This window comes from Salvelinus namaycush, chromosome 5 (genome assembly GCF_016432855.1).
Source record: "Salvelinus namaycush isolate Seneca chromosome 5, SaNama_1.0, whole genome shotgun sequence".
Lineage (NCBI taxonomy): Eukaryota > Metazoa > Chordata > Actinopteri > Salmoniformes > Salmonidae > Salvelinus > Salvelinus namaycush.
The window spans coordinates 5,465,890-5,488,804 of NC_052311.1; the positions used below are offsets into that span (position 1 = coordinate 5,465,890).

At 43.8% G+C, this 22,915-nt stretch overlaps 1 protein-coding gene and 1 long non-coding RNA gene across 5 annotated transcripts in view; one reads left to right on the forward strand and one right to left on the reverse strand.

Moving 5' to 3' along the window:
- LOC120047868 lies at positions 1–13,746 on the reverse strand. The gene is made up of 2 exons (XR_005476942.1): positions 13,299–13,746; positions 1–40 (listed from the first exon to the last, which is right to left on the reverse strand). It is a non-coding gene; the product is annotated as an uncharacterized LOC120047868 (long non-coding RNA).
- Positions 13,131–22,915, forward strand: part of pmt (phosphoethanolamine methyltransferase) — a 22,371-nt gene continuing 12,586 nt past the window's right edge. The window contains exons 1-9 of one of the 4 annotated variants that reach the window (XM_038993425.1): positions 13,131–13,220; positions 13,375–13,404; positions 16,277–16,448; positions 16,717–16,872; positions 20,152–20,288; positions 21,267–21,424; positions 21,587–21,775; positions 22,507–22,596; positions 22,739–22,828. In XM_038993425.1, the coding sequence (XP_038849353.1) occupies positions 16,288–16,448; positions 16,717–16,872; positions 20,152–20,288; positions 21,267–21,424; positions 21,587–21,775; positions 22,507–22,596; positions 22,739–22,828 (981 nt within the window). In that variant the 5' untranslated portion in view covers positions 13,131–13,220; positions 13,375–13,404; positions 16,277–16,287. Of the gene's footprint in view, positions 13,221–13,374; positions 13,405–13,555; positions 13,728–16,273; positions 16,449–16,716; positions 16,873–20,151; positions 20,289–21,266; positions 21,425–21,586; positions 21,776–22,506; positions 22,597–22,738; positions 22,829–22,915 lie in introns of those variants that run through there. The other 3 variants (XM_038993423.1, XM_038993424.1, XM_038993427.1) reach the window with 3 other exon arrangements.

Here is a 22,915-nt window from a genome sequence, read left to right on the forward strand (position 1 = left end):
TATTCCTGTTTGTAGTGAAGTCATTGTGAAGGCCAAGCCCCTGCAGCAGTGGAAGGACATAACACAACAGACGGTCTTTAGTGGAACACCAATTACATTCACCCCTGGAGTTTCTCCAGTCTGCTAGTCTGTTACTAGGGATAAAACACAACGCTTTGGGTTACTCTTGCTTCTATGCTGTTTGGCATCGTTTCATCAGCTCATATTTAGCAGATTTTGAAGATGTCTAGTCTTGCAGTGTAACAGTATAACTTTATGGCGTCCCCTCGCCCCGACCCGGGCGCGAACCAGAGACCCTCTGCACACATCAACAACTGACACCCACGAAGCGTCGTTACCCATCGCTCCACAAAAGCCGCGGCCCTTGCAGAGCAAGGGGAAACCCTACTTCAGGGTCTCAAAGCGAGTGACGTAACTGATTGAAACGCTATTAGCGCGTACCCGCTAACTAGCTAGCCATTTCACATCCGTTACAGCAGCATTCCAGCATTGTTTGTTGGGAACACTTATGTAAAATACATTTGCCTACCAAGGTGGCTGGGTGCTTGTTACCAACCCTTAGTAAACTTCTGGAAAAAATGGTGGTTGACCAGATACAATGCTATTTCACCGTAAACAAATTGACAACAGACTTTCAGCACGCTTATAGGGAAGGACACTCAACAAAGCACAGCACTTACACAAATGACTGATGATTGGCTGAGAGAAAATTATGATAAAATGATTGTCTTGTTAGACTTCAGTGCAGGAATGTGTTTTGGCTTTAAACCCCATGCTATAATGTGGATAAAGCATTACTTGCCTAATAAAACAGAGAGGGTGTTCTTTAATGGAAGCCTCTCAAACATAATCCAGGTAGAATCAGGAATTCCCCAGGGTATCTGTTTTAGGCCCCTTGCTTTTTTCCATTTTTACTAATGACATGCCACTGGCTTTGAGTAAGGCCAGTGTGTCTATGTATGCGGATGACTCAACACTATACACGTCAGCTACTACAGCAACTGAAATGACTGCAGCACTTAACGAAGAGCTGCAGTTAGTTTTGGAATGGGTAGCAAGGAATAAGTTGGTCCTAAATATTTCCAAAACTAAAAGCATTGTATTTGGGACAAATCACTCACTAAACCCTAAACCTCAACTACGTCTTGTAAATGAATAATATGGAAATTTTATTTTATTTTAATTTTATTTCACCTTTATTTAACCAGGTAGGCTAGTTGAGAACAAGTTCTCATTTGCAACTGCGACCTGGCCAAGATAAAGCATAGCAATTCGACACATACGACAACACAGAGTTACACATGAAATAAACAAAACATAGTCAATAATACAGTAGAACAAAAGAAAACAAAAAGTATATATACAGTGAGTGCAAATGAGGTAAGATAAGGCAGTTAAGGCAACAAATAGGCCATGGTGGCGAAGTAATTACAATATAGCAATTAAACACTGGAATGGTAGATGTGCAGAAGATGAATGTGCAAGTAGAGATACTGGGGTGCAAAGGAGCAAGATAAATAAATAAATTCAGTATGGGGATGAGGTAGGTAGATAGATGGGCTGTTTACAGATGGGCTATGTACAGGTGCAGTGATCTGTGAGCTGCTCTGACAGCTGGTGCTTAAAGCTAGTGAGGGAGATATGAGTCTCCAGCTTCAGAGATTTTTGCAGTTCGTTCCAGTCATTGGCAGCAGAGAACTGGAAGGAAAGACGACCAAAGGACGAATTGGCTTTGGGGGTGACAAGTGAGATATACCTGCTGGAGCGCGTGCTACGAGTGGGTGCTGCTATGGTGACCAGTGAGCTGAGATAAGGCGGGGGCCTTACCTAGCAGAGACTTGTAGATAACCTGTAGCCAGTGGGTTTGGCGACGAGTATGAAGCGAGGGCCAACCAACGAGAGCGTACAGGTCGCAATGATGGGTAGTATATGGGGCTTTGGTGACAAAACGGATGGCACTGTGATAGACTGCATCCAGTTTGTTGAGTAGAGTGTTGGAGGCTATTTTATAGATGACATCACCGAAGTCGAGGATCCGTAGGATGGTCAGTTTTACGAGGGTATGTTTGGCAGCATGAGTGAAGGATGCTTTGTTGCGATATAGGAAGCCGATTCTAGATTTAATTTTGGATTGGAGATGCTTAATGTGAGTCTGGAAGGAGAGTTTACAGTCTAACCAGACACCTAGGTATTTGTAGTTGTCCACGTATTCTAAGTCAGAGCCGTCCAGAGTAGTGATGCTGGACGGGCGAGCAGGTGCGGGCAGTGATCGATTGAATAGCATGCATTTAGTTTTACTTGTATTTAAGAGCAGTTGGAGGCCACGGAAGGAGAGTTGTATGGCATTGAAGCTCGTCTGGAGGTTAGTTAACACAGTGTCCAAAGAGGGGCCAGAAATATACAGAATGGTGTTGTCTGCGTAGAGGTGGATCAGAGAATCACCAGCAGCAAGAGCAACATCATTGATGTTGAGCAAGTTGAGGTGACTAAACTGGTTGGAGTAACCCTGGATTGTAAACTGTCATGGTCTAAACATATTGATACAAGAGTAGCTAAGATGGGGAGAAGTCTGTCCATAATAAAGCGCTGCTCTGCCTTCTTAACGACACTATCAACAAGGCAGGTCCTACAGGCCCTAGTTTCGTCGCACCTAGACAGTCGTGTGTTCTGGTGCCACAAAGAGGGACATGGGAAATTTGCTTGTGGTAATGGCTGGAGCAGAATTGGTGGAATGGTATCAAAGGCATCAAACACATGGGTTCCACTGCATTAGCTCCATTCCAGACATTATTATAAGCCAACCCTCCCCTCAGCAGCCTCTACTGCTGCACACTTGTGCATTCTTAATAAAAACAAATATGACTATAGACTGACATCTAGTGAGCATGAATGGATAGTATTCTAAAGTATTTTACCAACATTATAGTGAGGAATCAGATTTGAGACTCGCTCAAGTAGCTTTGGTACCATCTAGTGGCTATGTATGGAACAACATCCAATCTTTAACAGGCCGGGAACATAATGTACACGTCCTCCTAAAGCTGAGGTATGATTGGCCCCTTCGAGCTAAGGTTAGGTATGATTGGTTCAGTTGGTGAGAGTGTAACAGTGGTCAGATTACAGTCATTTTGACATTTGTTGTGAGGCACAAACGCCTTCCTCTTGTACCATTTAATATTTTATAACCACACAATCAAACACAGCTTGAAACCCTCTGTGGTGCACTCATACACAGGCATAACTGTGTCCCTCCACCACAGAGAAACAGTGAATGTTGTGCCTCAGTCACACACTGGTTGACTTCTCTCTGCATCGCTCCAGCTCCTCTCTTGTAAAAACATCTATGACTGTAAAAGGGGGCTAAAGCCAGAAGTAGCCTAGCCTATAGACCAGGGCTGTTAAATTCCAGTCCTGGAGGGCCAATACACTTCTGGTTTTGTTTCTCCCTGGTAGTTAATTGAACTCACCTGGTGTCCCAGGTCTGAGTTAGTCCCTGATTAGAAGGAGAGGATGAAAACCAGAAGGGTTTGGTCTCTCCAGGACGCCGTTGAACAGTCCTGCATGCTGATAGGCCATGATAAGTAAGATTACTATAGTATACAGCCCCTTAGCCTAGTACACAGCCCCTTAGTCTAGTACACAGCCCCTTAGTCTAGTATACAGCCCATTAGTCTAGTATACAGCCCCTTAGTCTAGTACACAGCCCCTTAGTCTAGTACACAGCCCCTTAGTCTAGTATACAGCCCCTTAGTCTAGTATACAGCCCCTTAGTCTAGTATACAGCCCCTTAGTCTAGTACACAGCCCCTTAGTCTAGTACACAGCCCCTTAGTCTAGTACACAGCCCCTTAGTCTATTATACAGCCCCTTAGTCTATTATACAGCCCCTTAGTCTAGTACACAGCCCCTTAGTCTAGTACACAGCCCCTTAGTCTAGTACACAGCCCCTTAGCCTCGTATACAGCCCCTTAGTCTAGTATACAGCCCCGTTAGTCTAGTATACAGCCCCGTTAGTCTAGTATACAGCCCCGTTAGTCTAGTATACAGCCCTGTTAGTCTACTATACAGCCCCTTAGTCTACTATACAGCCCCTTAGTCTACTATACAGCCCCTTAGTCTACTATACAGCCCCTTAGTCTAGTACACAGCCCCTTAGTCTAGTACACAGCCCCTTAGTCTAGTACACAGCCCCTTAGTCTAGTACACAGCCCCTTAGCCTCGTATACAGCCCCTTAGTCTAGTATACAGCCCCGTTAGTCTAGTATACAGCCCCGTTAGTCTAGTATACAGCCCCGTTAGTCTACTATACAGCCCCTTAGTCTACTATACAGCCCCTTAGTCTACTATACAGCCCCTTAGTCTACTATACAGCCCCTTAGTCTACTATACAGCCCCTTAGTCTAGTATACAGCCCCTTAGTCTAGTATACAGCTCCTTAGTCTAGTATACAGCTCCTTAGTCTAGTATACAGCCCCATTAGTCTAGCATACAGCCCCTTAGTCTACTATACAGCCCCTTAGTCTACTATACAGCCCCTTAGTCTAGTATATAGCTCCTTAGTCTAGTATACAGCCCCTTAGTCTAGTATACAGCCCCTTAGTCTAGTATACAGCCCCTTAGCCTAGTATACAGCCCCTTAGTCTAGCATACAGCCCCTTAGTCTAGCATACAGCCCCTTAGTCTAGTATATAGCTCCTTAGTCTACTATACAGCCCCTTAGTCTAGTATACAGCCCCTTAGTCTAGTATACAGCCCATTAGTCTACTATACAGCCCCTTAGTCTACTATACAGCCCCTTAGTCTACTATACAGCCCCTTAGTCTACTATACAGCCCCTTAGTCTACTATACAGCCCCTTAGTCTAGTATACAGCCCCTTAGTCTAGTATACAGCCCCTTAGTCTAGTATACAGCTCCTTAGTCTAGTACACAGCCCCTTAGTTTAGTATACAGCCCCGTTAGTCTAGTATACAGCCCCTTAGTCTACTATACAGCCCCTTAGTCTACTATACAGCCCCTTAGTCTAGCATACAGCCCCTTAGTCTAGTATACAACCCCTTAGTCTAGTATACAGCCCCTTAGTCTAGTATACAGCCCCGTTAGTCTAGTGTACAGCCCCGTTAGTCTAGTGTACAGCCCCTTAGTTTAGTATACAGCCCCTTAGTCTAGTATACAGCCCGTTAGTTTAGTATACAGCCCGTTAGTTTAGTATACAGCCCCTTAGTCTAGTATACAGCCCCTTAGCCTAGTGTACAGCCCCTTAGCCTAGTGTACAGCCCCTTAGTCTAGTGTACAGCCCCTTAGTCTAGTATACAGCCCCTTAGTCTAGTATACAACCCGTTAGTTTAGTATACAGCCGCTTAGTCTAGTATACAGTCCGTTAGTTTAGTATACAGCCCCTTAGTCTAGTATACAGCCTCTTAGTCTAGTATACAGCCCCTTAGTCTAGTATACAGCCCCTTAGTCTAGTATACAGCCCCTTAGTCTAGTATACAGCCCCTTAGTCTAGTATACAGCCCCTTAGTCTAGCATACAGCCCCTTAGTCTAGTATACAGCCCCTTAGTCTAGTATACAGCCCCTTAGTCTAGTATACAGCCCCTTAGTCTAGTATACAGCCCCTTAGTCTAGTATACAGCCCCTTAGTCTAGCATACAGCCCCTTAGTCTAGTATACAGCCCCTTAGTCTAGTATACAACCTCTTAGTCTAGTATAAAGCCCCTTAGTCTAGTATACAGCCCCTTAGTCTAGTATACAGCCCCTTAGTCTAGTATACAGCCCCTTAGTCTAGTATACAGCCCCTTAGTCTAGCATACAGCCCCTTAGTCTAGCATACAGCCCCTTAGTCTAGCATACAGCCCCTTAGTCTAGCATACAGCCCGTTAGTTTAGTATACAGCCCCTTAGTCTAGTATACAGCCCCTTAGTCTAGCATACAGCCCCTTAGTCTAGCATACAGCCCCTTAGTCTAGCATACAGCCCCTTAGTCTAGCATACAGCCCCTTAGTCTAGTATACAGCCCCTTAGGCTAGTATACAGCCCCTTAGGCTAGTATACAGCCCCTTAGGCTAGTATACAGCCCCTTAGTCTAGTATACAGCCCCTTAGTCTAGTATACAACCCGTTAGTTTAGTATACAGCCGCTTAGTCTAGTATACAGCCGCTTAGTCTAGTATACAGTCCGTTAGTTTAGTATACAGCCCCTTAGTCTAGTATACAGCCTCTTAGTTTAGTATACAGCCCCTTAGTCTAGTATACAGCCCCTTAGTCTAGTATACAGCCCCTTAGTCTAGTATACAGCCCCTTAGTCTAGTATACAGCCTCTTAGTCTAGTATACAGCCCCTTAGCCTCGTATACAGCCCCTTAGCCTCGTATACAGCCCCTTAGCCTAGTATACAGCCCCTTAGTCTAGTATACAGCCCCGTTAGTCTAGTATACAGCCCCGTTAGTCTAGTATACAGCCCCGTTAGTCTACTATACAGCCCTGTTAGTCTACTATACAGCCCCTTAGTCTACTATACAGCCCCTTAGTCTACTATACAGCCCCTTAGTCTACTATACAGCCCCTTAGTCTAGTATATAGCTCCTTAGTCTAGTATACAGCCCCTTAGTCTAGTATACAGCCCCTTAGCCTAGTACACAGCCCCTTAGTTTAGTATACAGCCCCTTAGTCTAGTATACAGCCCCGTTAGTCTAGTATACAGCCCCTTAGTCTACTATACAGCCCCTTAGTCTACTATACAGCCCCTTAGTCTAGTATACAGCCCCTTAGTCTAGTATACAGCCCCGTTAGTCTAGTATACAGCCCCGTTAGTCTAGTGTACAGCCCCTTAGTTTAGTGTACAGCCCCTTAGTCTAGTATACAGCCCGTTAGTTTAGTATACAGCCCCTTAGTCTAGTATACAGCCCCTTAGCCTAGTGTACAGCCCCTTAGCCTAGTGTACAGCCCCTTAGCCTAGTGTACAGCCCCTTAGTCTAGTGTACAGCCTCTTAGTCTAGTATACAGCCCCTTAGTCTAGTATACAACCCGTTAGTTTAGTATACAGCCGCTTAGTCTAGTATACAGTCCGTTAGTTTAGTATACAGCCCCTTAGTCTACTATACAGCCTCTTAGTCTAGTATACAGCCCCTTAGTCTAGTATACAGCCCCTTAGTCTAGTATACAGCCCCTTAGTCTAGTATACAGCCCCTTAGTCTAGCATACAGCCCCTTAGTTTAGTATAAAGCCCCTTAGTCTAGTATACAGCCCCTTAGTCTAGTATACAGCCCCTTAGTCTAGTATACAGCCCCTTAGTCTAGTATACAGCCCCTTAGTCTAGTATACAGCCCCTTAGTCTAGCATACAGCCCCTTAGTCTAGTATACAGCCCGTTAGTTTAGTATACAGCCCCTTAGTCTAGTATACAGCCCGTTAGTTTAGTATACAGCCCCTTAGTCTAGTATACAGCCCATTAGTCTAGTATACAGCCCCTTAGTCTAGTACACAGCCCCTTAGCCTCGTATACAGCCCCTTAGCCTCGTATACAGCCCCTTAGCCTAGTATACAGCCTCTTAGTCTACTATACAGCCCCTTAGTCTAGTATACAGCCTCTTAGTCTACTATACAGCCCCTTAGCCTAGTATACAGCCCCTTAGTCTAGTATACAGCCCCTTAGTCTAGCATACAGCCCCTTAGTCTAGCATACAGCCCCTTAGTCTAGTATACAGCCCCTTAGTCTAGTATACAGCCCCTTAGTCTAGTATACAGCCCCTTAGTCTAGTATACAACCCGTTAGTTTAGTATACAGCCGCTTAGTCTAGTATACAGCCGCTTAGTCTAGTATACAGTCCGTTAGTTTAGTATACAGCCCCTTAGTCTAGTATACAGCCTCTTAGTTTAGTATACAGCCCCTTAGTCTAGTATACAGCCCCTTAGTCTAGTATACAGCCCCTTAGTCTAGTATACAGCCCCTTAGTCTAGTATACAGCCTCTTAGTCTAGTATACAGCCCGTTAGTTTAGTATACAGCCCCTTAGTTTAGTATACAGCCCGTTAGTTTAGTATACAGCCCCTTAGTCTAGTATACAGCCCCTTAGTCTAGTATACAGCCCCTTAGTCTAGTATACAGCCCCTTAGTCTAGTGTACAGCCCCTTAGCCTAGTGTACAGCCCCTTAGCCTAGTGTACAGCCCCTTAGCCTAGTATACAGCCCCTTAGTCTAGTATACAGCCCCTTAGTCTAGTATACAGCCTCTTAGTCTAGTATACAGCCGCTTAGTCTAGTATACAGTCCGTTAGTTTAGTATACAGCCCCTTAGTCTAGTATACAGCCTCTTAGTTTAGTATACAGCCCCTTAGTCTAGTATACAGCCCCTTAGTCTAGTATACAGCCCCTTAGTCTAGTATACAGCCCCTTAGTCTAGTATACAGCCCGTTAGTTTAGTATACAGCCCCTTAGTTTAGTATACAGCCCGTTAGTTTAGTATACAGCCCCTTAGTCTAGTATACAGCCCCTTAGTCTAGTATACAGCCCCTTAGTCTAGTATACAGCCCCTTAGTCTAGTATACAGCCCCTTAGCCTAGTGTACAGCCCCTTAGCCTAGTGTACAGCCCCTTAGCCTAGTATACAGCCCCTTAGTCTAGTATACAGCCCCTTAGTCTAGTATACAGCCTCTTAGTCTAGTATACAGCCCCTTAGTCTAGTATACAGCCCGTTAGTTTAGTATACAGCCCCTTAGTCTAGTATACAGCCCCTTAGTCTAGTATACAGCCCCTTAGTCTAGTATACAGCCCCTTAGTCTAGTATACAGCCCCGTTAGCCTAGTATACAGCCCTGTTAGCCTAGTATACAGCCCCTTAGTCTAGTATACAGCCCCTTAGTCTAGTATACAGCCCCTTAGTCTAGTATACAGCCCGTTAGTTTAGTATACAGCCCCTTAGTCTAGTATACAGCCCCTTAGTCTAGTATACATCCCCTTAGTCTAGTATACAGCCCCTTAGTCTAGTATACAGCCCCGTTAGCCTAGTATACAGCCCCGTTAGCCTAGTATACAGCCCTGTTAGCCTAGTATACAGCCCCTTAGTCACCCTGAAACAAGAGACACTTTGATATGGTACTCGCAACTATAAACACAACTCTGCTTTGATTCACTCCAGTATGTCATCCTGAACTTTTACCCCAAACTTTATCTTGTGTCTAGCCTCCAAATCAATCATTACAACCAAAGTATCTATTGACCAGATCTTGCAATCATATACAGTACCAGTGTAAACTTTGCACCTTTTTTTAAACAAGGGAATAAATACATGGCATAAACATAAGCATATAGCGTAAATTTAGTAGAATGTCTCGGGGGCCTGATTGGTGTCACAGTTTTTTCCCAACCCAGCTAACACACCTGACTCCAATAATCAACTAATCGTGATCTTTAGTTAAAAATGCAATTAGTTTAAATCAGCTGTGTTTGCTAGGGATGGGGGAAAGTGTGACACCAATCAGACCCCCAGGACTGGGATTTCCCAGGCCTGCACTAGACCCTACATCCTCTGGGGGGGGGGAGTAGGTACAACAACCCCACTCGTGCAGTAGCTGTACAGTATAGCCTGTCTAACATGACCCAGTATGAGGATGGGTAAAGGTTTCCAAAAAACAAAAGCCCCCGTGGCCATGCCATCTGACCACTAGCTTTGAACTTTGGAAGTTGTGTTGAAATTGTGTTAAATGTCAAACCAGTTATCAACTACACACAGCAGGTTACATATTGACATTGTGTGTGTCACCAAGGCCAGCCACGAGCATGATTGAGTAGGTTACTTTCTAAATGTAATCAGTTACAGTTACAGTGGCTTCCGAAAGTATTCACCCCCCTTGGTATTTTTCCTATTTTGTTGCCTTACAACCTGGAATTAAAATTGATTTTTTTGGGGGGGGGTTGTATCATTTATTTACACAACATGCCTACCACTTTGACGATGCAAAATATGTTTTATTGTGAAACAAACAAGAAATAAGACAAAACTGAAAACTTGAGCGTGCATAACTATTCACCCCCTCAAAAAGTCAACACTTTGTAGAGCCACCTTTTGCAGCAATTACAGCTGCAAGTGTCTTGGGGTATGTCTCTATAAGCTTGGCACATCTAGACCTGGGATTCTTGCCCCTTCTTCAAGGCAAAACTGCTCCAGCTCCTTCAAGTTGGATGGGTTCCGCTGGTGTACAGCAATCTTTAAGTCATACAACAGATTCTCAACTGGATTAAGGTCTGGGCTTTGACTAGGCCATTCCAAGACATGTACATGTTTCCCCTTAAACCACTCAAGTGTTGCTTTAGCAGTATGCTTTGGGTCATTGTCCTGCTGGAAGGTGAACCTCCGTCCCAGTCTCAAATCTCTGGAAGACTGAAACAGGTTTCCTTCAAGAATTTCCCTGTATTTAGCGCCATCCACCATTCCTTCAATTCTGACCAGTTTCCCTGTCCCTGCCGATGAAAAACATCCCCACAGAATGATGCTGCCACCACCATGCTTCATTTTGGGGATGGTGTTCTTGGGGTGATGAGAGGTGTTGGGTTTGTGCCAGACATAGCGTTTTCCTTGATGGCCAAAAAGCAACATTTTAGTCTCATCTGACCAGAGTACCTTCTTCCATGTGGATGGGTAGTCTCCCACCAAACGTGTTTGCTTATTTTTTTCTTTAAGCAATGGCTTTTTCTGGCCACTCTTCCGTAAAGCCCAGCTCTGTGGAGTGTACGGCTTAAAGTGGTCCTATGGACAGATACTCCAATCTCCGCTGTGGAGCTTTGCAGCTCCTTCAGGGTTATCTTTGGTCTCTTTGTTGCCTCTCTGATTAATGCCCTCCTTGCCTGGTCCGTGAGTTTTGGTGGGCGGCCCTCTCTTGGCAGGTTTGTTGTGGTGCCATATTCTTTCCATTTTTTAATAATGGATTTAATGGTGCTCCGTGGGATGTTCAAAGTTTCTGATATTTTTTTATAACCCAACCCTGATCTGTACTTCTCCACAACTTTGTCCCTGACCTGTTTGGAGAGCTCCTTGGTCTTCATGGTGCCGCTTGTTTGGTGGTGCCCCTTGCTTAGTGGTGTTGCAGACTCTGGGGCCTTTCAGAACAGGTGTATATATACTGAGATCATGTGACAGATCATGTGACACTTAGATTGCTTACAGGTTGACTTTATTTAACTAACTATGTGACTTCTGAAGGTAATTGGTTGCACCAGATCTTATTTAGGGGCTTCATAGCAGAGGAGGTGAATACATGTACACGCACCACTTTTCCATTTATTTATTTAGAATTTTTTGAAACATAGTTTTTTTCATTTCACTATTTTATGTATTACATGAAATCCAAATAAAAATCAATTTAAATTACAGGTTTTAATGCAACAAAATAGGAAAATAGCCAAGGGGGATGAATACTTTTGCAAAGCACTGTACCTGTCCAAAATTGTAATCAGTAATGTAACTTTTGGATTACCCAAACTCAGTAACGTAATCTGATTACATTCAGTTACTTTTAGATTACCTTCCCCTTAAGAGGCGTTAGAAGAAGACAAAATGTATGTTACCAATTGAACGACAGCTATTGCAGGATAAATCAATGTCAAAGTTTACATTGCTGGACATATATGGGTGTTACATTTTACTTTATGGGTTGGTTATGTAGGCTTCTTCTAACCCATCACTTTCTACTACATATAATAATATTTTATTTATTTAACTAGGCAAGTCAGTTAAGAACAAATTCTACAGATTGCCCCTTTATGTCTATAAAAAGTGTGTGAGTTTGACCATGTTTTCATTAGGCCTATGGATTTTTTTTCAGCATGAATTAGATTGAGCAATACAATCCTCACTTTTCTTCCATTATTCCACTATGCAGCTGTTGCAAAAGTGCATTTTTCACTGGCTGTCCACTGGTTTCAAAAACAATGATTGATAGGCAGTTTAAACTTCTTGAATTCAACCATTATTGGGTTCAAATGCACATTTACATTTTTGTATAGCCATCTCCAACAACCACAATCCGTAAAGCTAAATGAGAGAGCGGCAGTGTGATTCACATCAAATAAGTGATATCCGTATCGCCATAGACTACACCACTGCTGTCACTGCTGCTCCAAGCGTTTATTCAACTTGGATCACCTTCGGATGCCGACAGCAGTCGCACCATTGGAAGACATTGCTTGGACTTGTAGCCTGCTCTTTTCCCGCGATCCATCAAACACATTTGGTGTGTCATCATAGCTGTCTCTGACTTGTGGTCAGACTCGCTCAGGTAGAATAAACTTAAACTTGCGCCTTTTTTCAATGCTGATTTGAATGTCATTGAGAAAACAGAGAAGTGTCAAAAAAAAAAAATTGCGCAAACATCCTTTCTGAATATAAAAGTAATCCTCGAAGTAATCATCTAGTTTTTCAAAAGTATCAGTAATGTGATTACAATATTTTTGCGGGTAACGGGTTTTTGTAATCCCTTACATGTAACTGATTACATGTAATGCCGTTACTCCCCAACCCTGGCCACGAGTGGGTTAGTCATCTCTATCTCTCACTCTATCTTTCTCTCACACGCACAGACGTTGCATGAATCAACCAATGGTTGCGTAGCACGTCATCAACTCTGTCATCGACTGACAGATCGCTATAACATATCATGTTGTTAGCTGATATGTGCAATACCTATCTGGGCGTTGCAAGGTCTGGCAGGCGTCAGCAACGCCTGGGCAGAGGAATGTGGCCACACTCTCTCTCGTTCTCTCACTCTCTCTTAATGTTATTTTATCATAGCTATTTGAAACAACATTTAATGTTTTTTTGGTAATAACATGTATTGTAATTATGCCCATTTTGAAATGGATGTGATTCTCATAACACCTGGCCTCCCATTATGGAAATGTTTTTGTTGTAATTCCTCAATTCAAAATAAAAAATGTTGTCGTCTGGTCATGTCATCTGCTGCGTGAGTTTCATCCTCATCAATCTGAACCATGCACTTACCTGGCTCAGGCTGGCCCTTTAAAGGACTCGCTTTTGAAGAAAGCGGTTGCATGAGGCAATATTGCGCAATTCGAGTATGCATATGTAACCGATGTACCGATTGAAAGGCTATTAGCGCGCACCACCGCTAACTAGCTAGCCATTTCACATCCGTTACACATACATGCCACACATGAGCGACTCCATCCCAACGGTATCAGCACATTTGGGACGAAAGGGGCTCGTTTCAACCTCGGTAAGCGTTTCAACCACGCACGCAGACACTCTGTGCACCGACCACGGCTATACCTTTAATACGCCCTTATTTACCTACATTTAACTCTTATTTTTTATTCCACATGGATGGATGACTCAATATCTCCTTCCCTGAATAATTGACATCTCACCAGCTCGGTTCTTCAACAGGCAAAGTCTGTAAGGTAAGGGAAATCCCGTGCCAACCCTTTTACCCAGATGATTATTCATGTGTAATTGTTCTCTCCCCTCCCCTCATATTCGGAGCATCGGAATGGTCAGTTCTGTACCTGTCGATATGGAAAGCCAACTCCTACACGCACTTATGTCACCCGTTATTTGAACACGAGCAGTCGCAACAAGTTTCCATTAGTCTGACAGTGATAACACTCAACATACCACCGGAGGATAGTTGGTGCTGTTAGAGTCGCTGAACACTAAGACTAATAGTTATTCTTTTTTTTACAATTTAAACTGTTTTGAATTTCATTAAACATGGACATCAAAGGTAAGAATGATATGGTTTCCAGCCTCTATCTATCGACTGTAACAGTGTGGGTTTATTCAAATCTGATGGACATTTTCTTGTCAGAAGTTAATAATTACAAGGCTTTTTTATTTTGGCGCAACATGTGCTCCATGAGTTTAGTCTGTTCATGTAAGTGATGGAAGTAATCCTAACTGATCAATCCTGGAATGGTTTTACTGTAAATTACACTGTACTATTACAGTGGGTTTCCAACTCCGGTCCTCCAGTACTGCCAACAGTACACATTTTTGTTGTAGCCGCAGATAAACGTACCTAATTCAACTAATTGAGGGCCTGATGATTAGTTGAATCAGGTGTGCTTGTCCAAGGCTACAATGAAAATGTGTCCTGTTGGGGGGTACTGGACGACCGGAGTTGGGACCCACTAGATGATACATTGATAGCAGTCTAGTTGGCTACTAATAGCATAGCTGCTGCAGTTACACTATATATATATATATATATACAAAAGTATGTGGACACCCCTTCAAATGAGTGGATTTGGCTATTTCAGCCACACCCGTTGCTGACAGGTGTATAAAATCGAGCACACAGCCTGACCTTCATTTCAACGTGGCACTGTCATAGGATGCCACCTTTCCAACAAGTCAGGTAGTATCTGCCCTGCTAGAGCTGCCCCGGTCAACTGTAATGCTGTTATTGTAAAGTGTAAATGTCTACGAGCAACAACGGCTCAGCTGCAAAGTGGTAGGCCACACAAGCTCACAGAATGTGAACGCCGAGTGCTGAAGCGCGTAGCACGTAAAAATCATCTGTCCTCGGTTGCAACACTCACTCCCGAGTTCATAACTGCCTATGGAATCAACGTCAGCACAAGAACTGTTCGTCGGGAGCTTCATGAAATGGGTTTCCATGGCCGAGCAGCCGCACAGAAGACTAAGATCACATGCGCAATGCCCAGCCTTCGGCTGGAGTGGTGTAAATCGCGCCGCCATTCGACACTGGAGCAGTGGAAACGCGTTCTCTGGAGTGATGAATCGCGCTTCACCATCTGGCAGTCCAACGGATGAATCTGGGTTTGGCGGATGCCGCGAGAACGCTACCTGCCCCAATGCATAGTGGCAACTGTAAAGTTTGGTGGAGGAGGAATAATGTTCTGGGGCTGTTTTTCCTGGTTCGGGTTAGGCCACTTAGTTCCAGTGAAGAGAAATCTTTATGCTACAGCATACAATGACATTCCGATTCTGTGCTTCCAACTTTGTGGCAACAGTTTGGAGAAGGCCCTTTCTTTTTTCAGCATGACAATGCCCCCATGCACAAAGCGAGGTCCATACAGAAATGGTTTGTTGAGATCGGTGTGGAAGAACTTGACAGGCCTGCATAGAGCCCTGACCTCAACCCCGTCGAACACCTTTGGGATGAATTGGAACGCCGACTGCGAGCCAGCACTAATCGCCCAACATCAGTGCCCGACCTCACAGCTCTTGTGGCTGAATGGATGCAAGTCCCCCTCAGCAATGTTCCAACATCTAGTGGAAAGCCTTCCCAGAAGAGTGGAGGTAGCAAAGGGGGGGACCAACTCCATATTAATGTCCATGATTTGCGAATGAGATGTTGGACGAGCAGGTGTCCACATACTTTTGGTCATGTACTGTATATTGCCTGGCTACCCAAACTTCTTGCTCCTACCAAACTCTAAGCCACGTCCACTGTCACACGGCCACGCGAAAGATAGAGCTTCGGAATAATTGAATTTGAGTCGTCAGACAGTTTTAGTGATTTATGAATGATTGTGTCCTGTTTTGACAGTTATATAACCTGTTAGCTGTTGTTCTGATTATTGTTCTTTTAGGTTTATATTGTTGTTGTTAATTACAAAACAGTGATTGATTTTTACAATATGTTGTTCCAGTAATTCAGAGTTATGGAGAGTTGTACCTCTTGTTATGGAGAGTTGTACCTCTTGTGCCTCTTTAGAGTTGTGGAGAGTTGTACCTCTTGTTGCTCTTTAGAGTTGTACCTCTTGTTGCTCTTTAGAGTTGTACCTCTTGTTCCTCTTTAAAGTTGTGGAGAGTTGTACCTCTTGTTGCTCTTTAGAGTTGTGGAGAGTTGTACCTCTTGTTCCTCTTTAGAGTTATGGAGAGTTGTACCTCTTGTTGATCTTTAGAGTTGTACCTCTCGTTCCTCTTTAGAGTTGTGGAGAGTTGTACCTCTTGTTGCTCTTTAGAGTTGTGGAGAGTTGTACCTCTTGTTGCTCTTTAGAGTTATGGAGAGTTGTACCTCTTGTTCCTCTTTAAAGTTGTGGAGAGTTGTACCTCTTGTTGCTCTCATGCTGTAGTAACACTACAGTATCAAACTCAAATCACCACACGCTCTGGTCTATAACAGCTTTAAAATAGAATAGACTAGAATAGCATAGAATACTAGCATAGAATGGTAATTCTTATCAAAATTAAACACAGACTGGGCACATAAAACAAATATACAAATACAGTATGTTGGTGTTGGTGTGTATTTGTCCAGCAGTTTGCTTTAGTTCTTGTCTCCCTCTTCTCTCCACTGAGTAGAGAGGAGTACGATGACAGAGTTCTGGAAGGAGCACAGCCGGCAGGCCACGGTTGAGGAAATGATGTTGGACTCTCATGCCCAGGAGCTGACCCAGCACGAACTGCCTGAGATCCTCTCCCTGCTGCCCAGCCTGTCCGGCCAGAGGGTCCTAGAGCTGGGCGCCGGGATCGGGTCAGTGGGTCTATTGAACTATATCTATAAAACAACTGACCAGATAGACTGTTAATAACATCAAGCATATACTGTGTCATGATCTCTGTAGAGACATGAGGTTTAACTGATCATGTGACCTGACAGGGAAAACTCCCTGGCCCTGGGCTATGATGGTGACCTGTGTTTTTCCTGGTCAGGTGTAGTGGACACTTGTTAGCAGTTTGACCCTCGCTGTCTGATGTGGAGGTGTTTGACCTTTTGTGTTTGTGTGTTTGGTCTCTTCCAGGAGGTACACCAGCCACCTGTTGACCCAGGCCAGTCACGTGACAGCGGTCGACTTCATGGAGAGCTTCGTGGAGAAGAACAGACAGGACAACAGTCACTATAGCAACGCCTCCTTCCTCCAGGCAGACGTCACCAAGCTGGACTTCCCCAAAAACAGGTCTGCTGTTGGATATAATGTTTATAATAACAATATAATATATTATAGAACAGGTTTGCGTAAGGTTGCAAAGCTACAGGTAATTTACCCAAGTTACCAAAATCTTCAGTAATTTGGGTAATTTAACAGGTAATCTATGGCAATCTATGGTAACTTTGGTAATTTATACTTGCATAACTAAGAAAGTGTTATTAATATATAGTACACATTTTTTTATATCTGTGTCCATATTGTCCATGAGTTTCTAGTAGATAGACCAGATGGTTCATGAGTTTCTAGTAGATAGACCAGATAGTTCATGAGTTTCTAGTAGATAGACCAGATGGTTCATGAGTTTCTAGTAGATAGACCAGATGGTCCAGTAGTTTCTAGTAGATAGACCAGATGGTTCAGGAGTTTCTAGTAGATAGACCAGATGGTCCAGTAGTTTCTAGTAGATAGACCAGATGGTTCAGGAGTTTCTAGTAGATAGACCAGATGGTTCAGGAGTTTCTAGTAGATAGACCAGATGGTTCAGGAGTTTCTAGTAGATAGACCAGATGGTCCATGAGTTTCTAGTAGATAGACCGTATGGTTCAAGAGTTTCTAATTGATAGACCAGATGGTTCATGAGTTTCTAGTAGATAGACCAGATGGTTCATGAGTTTCTAGTAGATAGACCAGATGGTTCATGAGTTTCTAGTAGATAGACCAGACGGTTCATGAGTTTCTAGTAGATAGACCAGACGGTTCATGAGTTTCTAGTAGATAGACCAGACGGTTCATGAGTTTCTAGTAGATAGACCAGACGGTTCATGAGTTTCTAGTAGATAGACCAGACGGTTCATGAGTTTCTAGTAGATAGACCAGACGGTTCATGAGTTTCTAGTAGATAGACCAGACGGTTCATGAGTTTCTAGTAGATAGACCAGACGGTTCATGAGTTTCTAGTAGATAGACCAGACGGTTCATGAGTTTCTAGTAGATAGACCAGACGGTTCATGAGTTTCTAGTAGATAGACCAGACGGTTCATGAGTTTCTAGTAGATAGACCAGACGGTTCATGAGTTTCTAGTAGATAGACCAGACGGTTCATGAGTTTCTAGTAGATAGACCAGACGGTTCATGAGTTTCTAGTAGATAGACCAGACGGTTCATGAGTTTCTAGTAGATAGACCAGATGGTCCAGTAGTTTCTAGTAGATAGACCAGACGGTTCATGAGTTTCTAATAGATAGACCAGACGGTTCATGAGTTTCTAGTAGATAGACCAGACGGTTTATGAGTTTCTAGTAGATAGACCAGATGGTTCAAGAGAAAATAGCCTAATTAATGAACAAAGCATCTAATTAACAATGGTTTTATTTTCAATGAACTCTTGCTACTATTTACTGCCACCAACATTGACAACAGACATATTCACATAGAAGAGCAAAGTCTGTACAAGATAATATAAAGTATATTTAATCCTGAATGGTTTATATTATATTTAAGATCATGTTTTGTCATTCTATTGTTTATTTTAAAATCATCTCATATATTTTTCCATGCAATAAGGCCACACAGAGGGACAGAGATCACTACAGACACCGGTGATAATCTGAAGTACCCAAAAAAGGACACTTGATTTTATCTTCTAAAATGCCATATATTCTGTTGAAATTTGAAACAAAATACTGGTAGTTTACTGGGAAACTTAGAAAGATAAGAAAAGTTCTCTGATTTTGGGTGTTTTGTTTGCATAAAACTATTGACATTACGACTTTGGATTGATAAGGCGTAGCGAAACATTTTCAAAGTCTATGACTCGGGTTGTTTTCTTTTTAAAACTGGTTTGACGAGATGTCTCACCTATGCCTTAAGCCTTCGGTTGGAACTGAATACACTAATATGAGGTGACACTGCATGTGTCCCAAATGACACCCTATTCCCTATGTAGTGTATTACTTTTGACCAGGGACCATAGAGCTCCAGTCAAAAGTAGTGCACTATGTGGAGACTATGGTGCCATTTGGGACGCAATTTTGCCTAAAGCCGATGGGTGTAATGCATTACTACTTGTTCTAAGCTTTTGTGAGCCTTTATAACATCCTATTATCAGGCTTATGATGTTATTCTGATGTGTACCCCCCCCCCCCCCCCATCAGTTATGATGTTATTCTGATGTGTACCACCCATCAGTTATGATGTTATTCTGATGTGTACCCCCCCATCCGTTATGATGTTATTCTGATGTGTACTCCCCCCCATCAGTTATGATGTTATTCTGATGTGTACCCCCCCATCCGTTATGATGTTATTCTGATGTGTACCCCCCCATCAGTTATGATGTTATTCTGATGTGTACCCCCCCATCAGTTATGATGTTATTCTGATGTGTACCCCCCCCCCCCCATCAGTTATGATGTTATTCTGATGTGTACCCCCCCCATCAGTTATGATGTTATTCTGATGTGTACCCCCCCCCCCCCCCATCAGTTATGATGTTATTCTGATGTGTACCACCCATCAGTTATGATGTTATTCTGATGTGTACCACCCATCAGTTATGATGTTATTCTGATGTCTACCCCCCCCCCCCCCCATCGGTTATGATGTTATTCTGATGTCTACCCCCCCCCATCAGTTATGATGTTATTCTGATGTGTACCCCCCCCCCCCATCGGTTATGATGTTATTCTGATGTCTACCCCCCCCCCCCATCGGTTATGATGTTATTCTGATGTCTACCCCCCCCCCCATCGGTTATGATGTTATTCTGATGTGTACCACCCATCCGTTATGATGTTATTCTGATGTGTACCACCCATCAGTTATGATGTTATTCTGATGTGTACCACCCATCAGTTATGATGTTATTCTGATGTGTACCCCCCCATCAGTTATGATGTTATTCTGATGTGTACCCCCCCATCAGTTATGATGTTATTCTGATGTGTACCCCCCCCCCCCCCCCCATCGGTTATGTTATTCTGATGTATACCCCCCCCCCCATCGGTTATGATGTTATTCTGATGTGTACCCCCCCCATCGGTTATGATGTTATTCTGATGTGTACCCCCCCCATCGGTTATGATGTTATTCTGATGTCTACCCCCCCCATCGGTTATGATGTTATTCTGATGTCTACCCCCCCCCATCGGTTATGATGTTATTCTGATGTCTACCCCCCCCCCCCCATCGGTTATGATGTTATTCTGATGTGTACCCCCCCCCCCCCCCCATCAGTTATGATGTTATTCTGATGTGTACCACCCCCCCATCAGTTATGATGTTATTCTGATGTGTACCCCCCCATCAGTTATGACATCATCTTCTCCAACTGGCTACTGATGTATCTGAGTGACGAGGAGCTGACGTCACTAACAGAGAGGATGCTGGGATGGCTCCGCCCCGGAGGATACCTGTTCTTCAGGGAGTCCTGCAACTACCAATCAGGTACGTGCTCTAAAATCACCTGAATATCTATTGTGAGTCACTCTTCCAGTCTAGTGAATCCCTAGACTCTCCTGTAGAGCGGTTTTGATAGGTGGAAGCATCATGGTGATATATCTACCCAGACACTCTTCTCACCCTGTCATCCTCTCATCGTTTATTACCTAATGTAACAGATCACTATTCAGTCCACTTTCACCTTCGTGGGTTACTTAAATTCACATCAGATAGTCTACTCCCATCTGTTGTGTAAGTAAGGGATAATCAATGAGAGGCTATGCGTTCTATGGTGAATAATGAATAACGTGACCCTTCCACGGAGTTGCATTATTTTCCAGAGAACGCATAGAGCCCCGAGTTCATTATCCTTTTTAATACCTTGGCTATCATTTAGCACGTTTACCACTAGATGTGTGTTCGTTTACCACTAGATGTGTGTTCGTTTACCACTAGATGTGTGTTCAACATCCACTGAAGTAGCTAGTTAGTTTACTAGATGGCTACAGTAGTTGCCGTGGTAACCAAACAGACTTGCTAGTTTATCTAAGTAAACCATCAGTTCTAGCTTGCCATTAGGAAAATGTTTTCAATTCGTCTTTTGCTTTCAAAAGCAGCTCAAACATAGAACGTGTAAGAATGATCTATAGCCATTGACTTCTACCGTGCTGATATACTGTGTGTTATAGGAAAATAATGCATGCTCTAGAATGCCCTTCAAGCCAATCAGAAACAAGTATTCAACAATGCCATGGTATAAAACGGTATAATCATGGTCTGATTGTAAACATTTACATTAATGCTGCCATAAAACGCTATACTGCCAAGGCAATCAGTGTCAATCACTGTTTCTCTGTCTCTCTCTCTCTGTCTCTCTCTCTGTCTCTCTCTCTGTCTCTCTGTCTCTCTCTCTGTCTGTCCAGGTGACTGTAAGAGGACATTTAACCCCACACACACTACAGATCTGTCTCTCTCTCTGTCCAGGTGACATTAAGAGGACATTTAACCCCACCCACTACAGATCGTCGGCCCACTACAGTCACCTGATGACAACAACACTGCGGGAGGAGTCAGAGGGGGCGGAGAAGCAGGTGTTTGGCTTTGACATCGTGCTCAATAAAACTGTGCAGACATACATCAAGGTAGGTTGCTTTATTGCTACTGATTGTGTTATATCGTAATATAATGTGTGTAAATTATCATTAATGCCACTGTCAGGCTCTTTGCTGTGTGTGTGTGTGGGGGGGGGGGGGGCGGCGGCATCTTACTCTCCCTATATCTTCCTGTCTCACTCCCCTCTTCAGATGAAGAAAAACCAGAACCAGATGTGTTGGCTGCTGGAGAAGGTGGGTCGGGACACCGCCTGTCAAGAGGGCTTCAGAACCTTCCAGCAGTTTCTGGACAACCAGCAGTACACACGCAAAGGCATCCTGCGCTACGAGAAGATGTTTGGGGCAGGATACGTCAGCACCGGGGGACCCAGCACTACCAAGGTGGGTTTGAGGTTTGGCAGTCCTGCACACATGTAACGGATGTGAAATGGCTAGCTAGTTAGCGGGTACGCGCTAGTAGCGTTTCAATCAGTTACGTCACTTGCTCTGAAACCTAGAAGTAGTGTTGCCCCTTGCTCTGCAAGGGCCGTGGCTTTTGTGGAGCGATGGGTAACGACGCTTCGTGGGTGACTGTTGTTGATGTGTGCAGAGGGTCCCTGGTTCGCGCCCGTGTCGGGGCGAGGGGACGGTTTAAAGTTATACTGTTACACACACACACGCGCGCGCACACTCGTGCCCACATACAAACACATGCACACACACACGCTCGTGCACAGATACAAACACACTCACACATGCACACACATACACACGCCGCCAACATAGCTTTGTAACATCAAGACCCAGAGCAGAAAGGTTGTTGTTTTTCTATGGACAGATGGACATAGGAACCACGACAGAGTTGACAAAAAATGACTGAAACATGGAAGGACAACACACAGGAGAGGTTGTGTAGTTACTGTTTAGACTGGGTTACACAGACTGCTGAAACATGGAAGGACAACACACAGGAGAGGTTGTGTAGTTACTGTTTAGACTGGGTTACACAGACTGCCACAGTACTGTGCTGTTTTGGCCTTCTCTATATACAAATACCAAACGTGTGTGTGTAGTTATTATTGGAATGGACTTGACACGTTCTGTTTTTTTTTATTACTTTGTGGTAAAAAAAGGAGTTTGTGGAGCTGCTGAACTTGAAGCCTGGGATGAAGGTGCTGGATGTGGGGTGTGGCATCGGTGGCGGAAACTTCTACATGGCAAAGGTCAACCCAAGTGTCATTAGTATATAGGAAGTTTCTGATATACTGTTGGAAATGGTCCAGTCCACCTTTATGTACATTCACATTACACACAGCAGGATGTGGTTAGGTCCTATATCCCAATGATGACGATGATGTTCTGCAGGCCTTCGGCGTGGAGGTGCTGGGCCTGGACCTGTCAGCCAACATGGTGGATATCGCCATAGAGAGGGCCATGGAGGAGAACCTTCCATCGGTGAGTCTGATTGGTCGTCGGATGAATGAGGTCATGTGGCTGTCATCTGGACTTGGATCTGTTTGATGGTGGAATAACAGTTGGTTC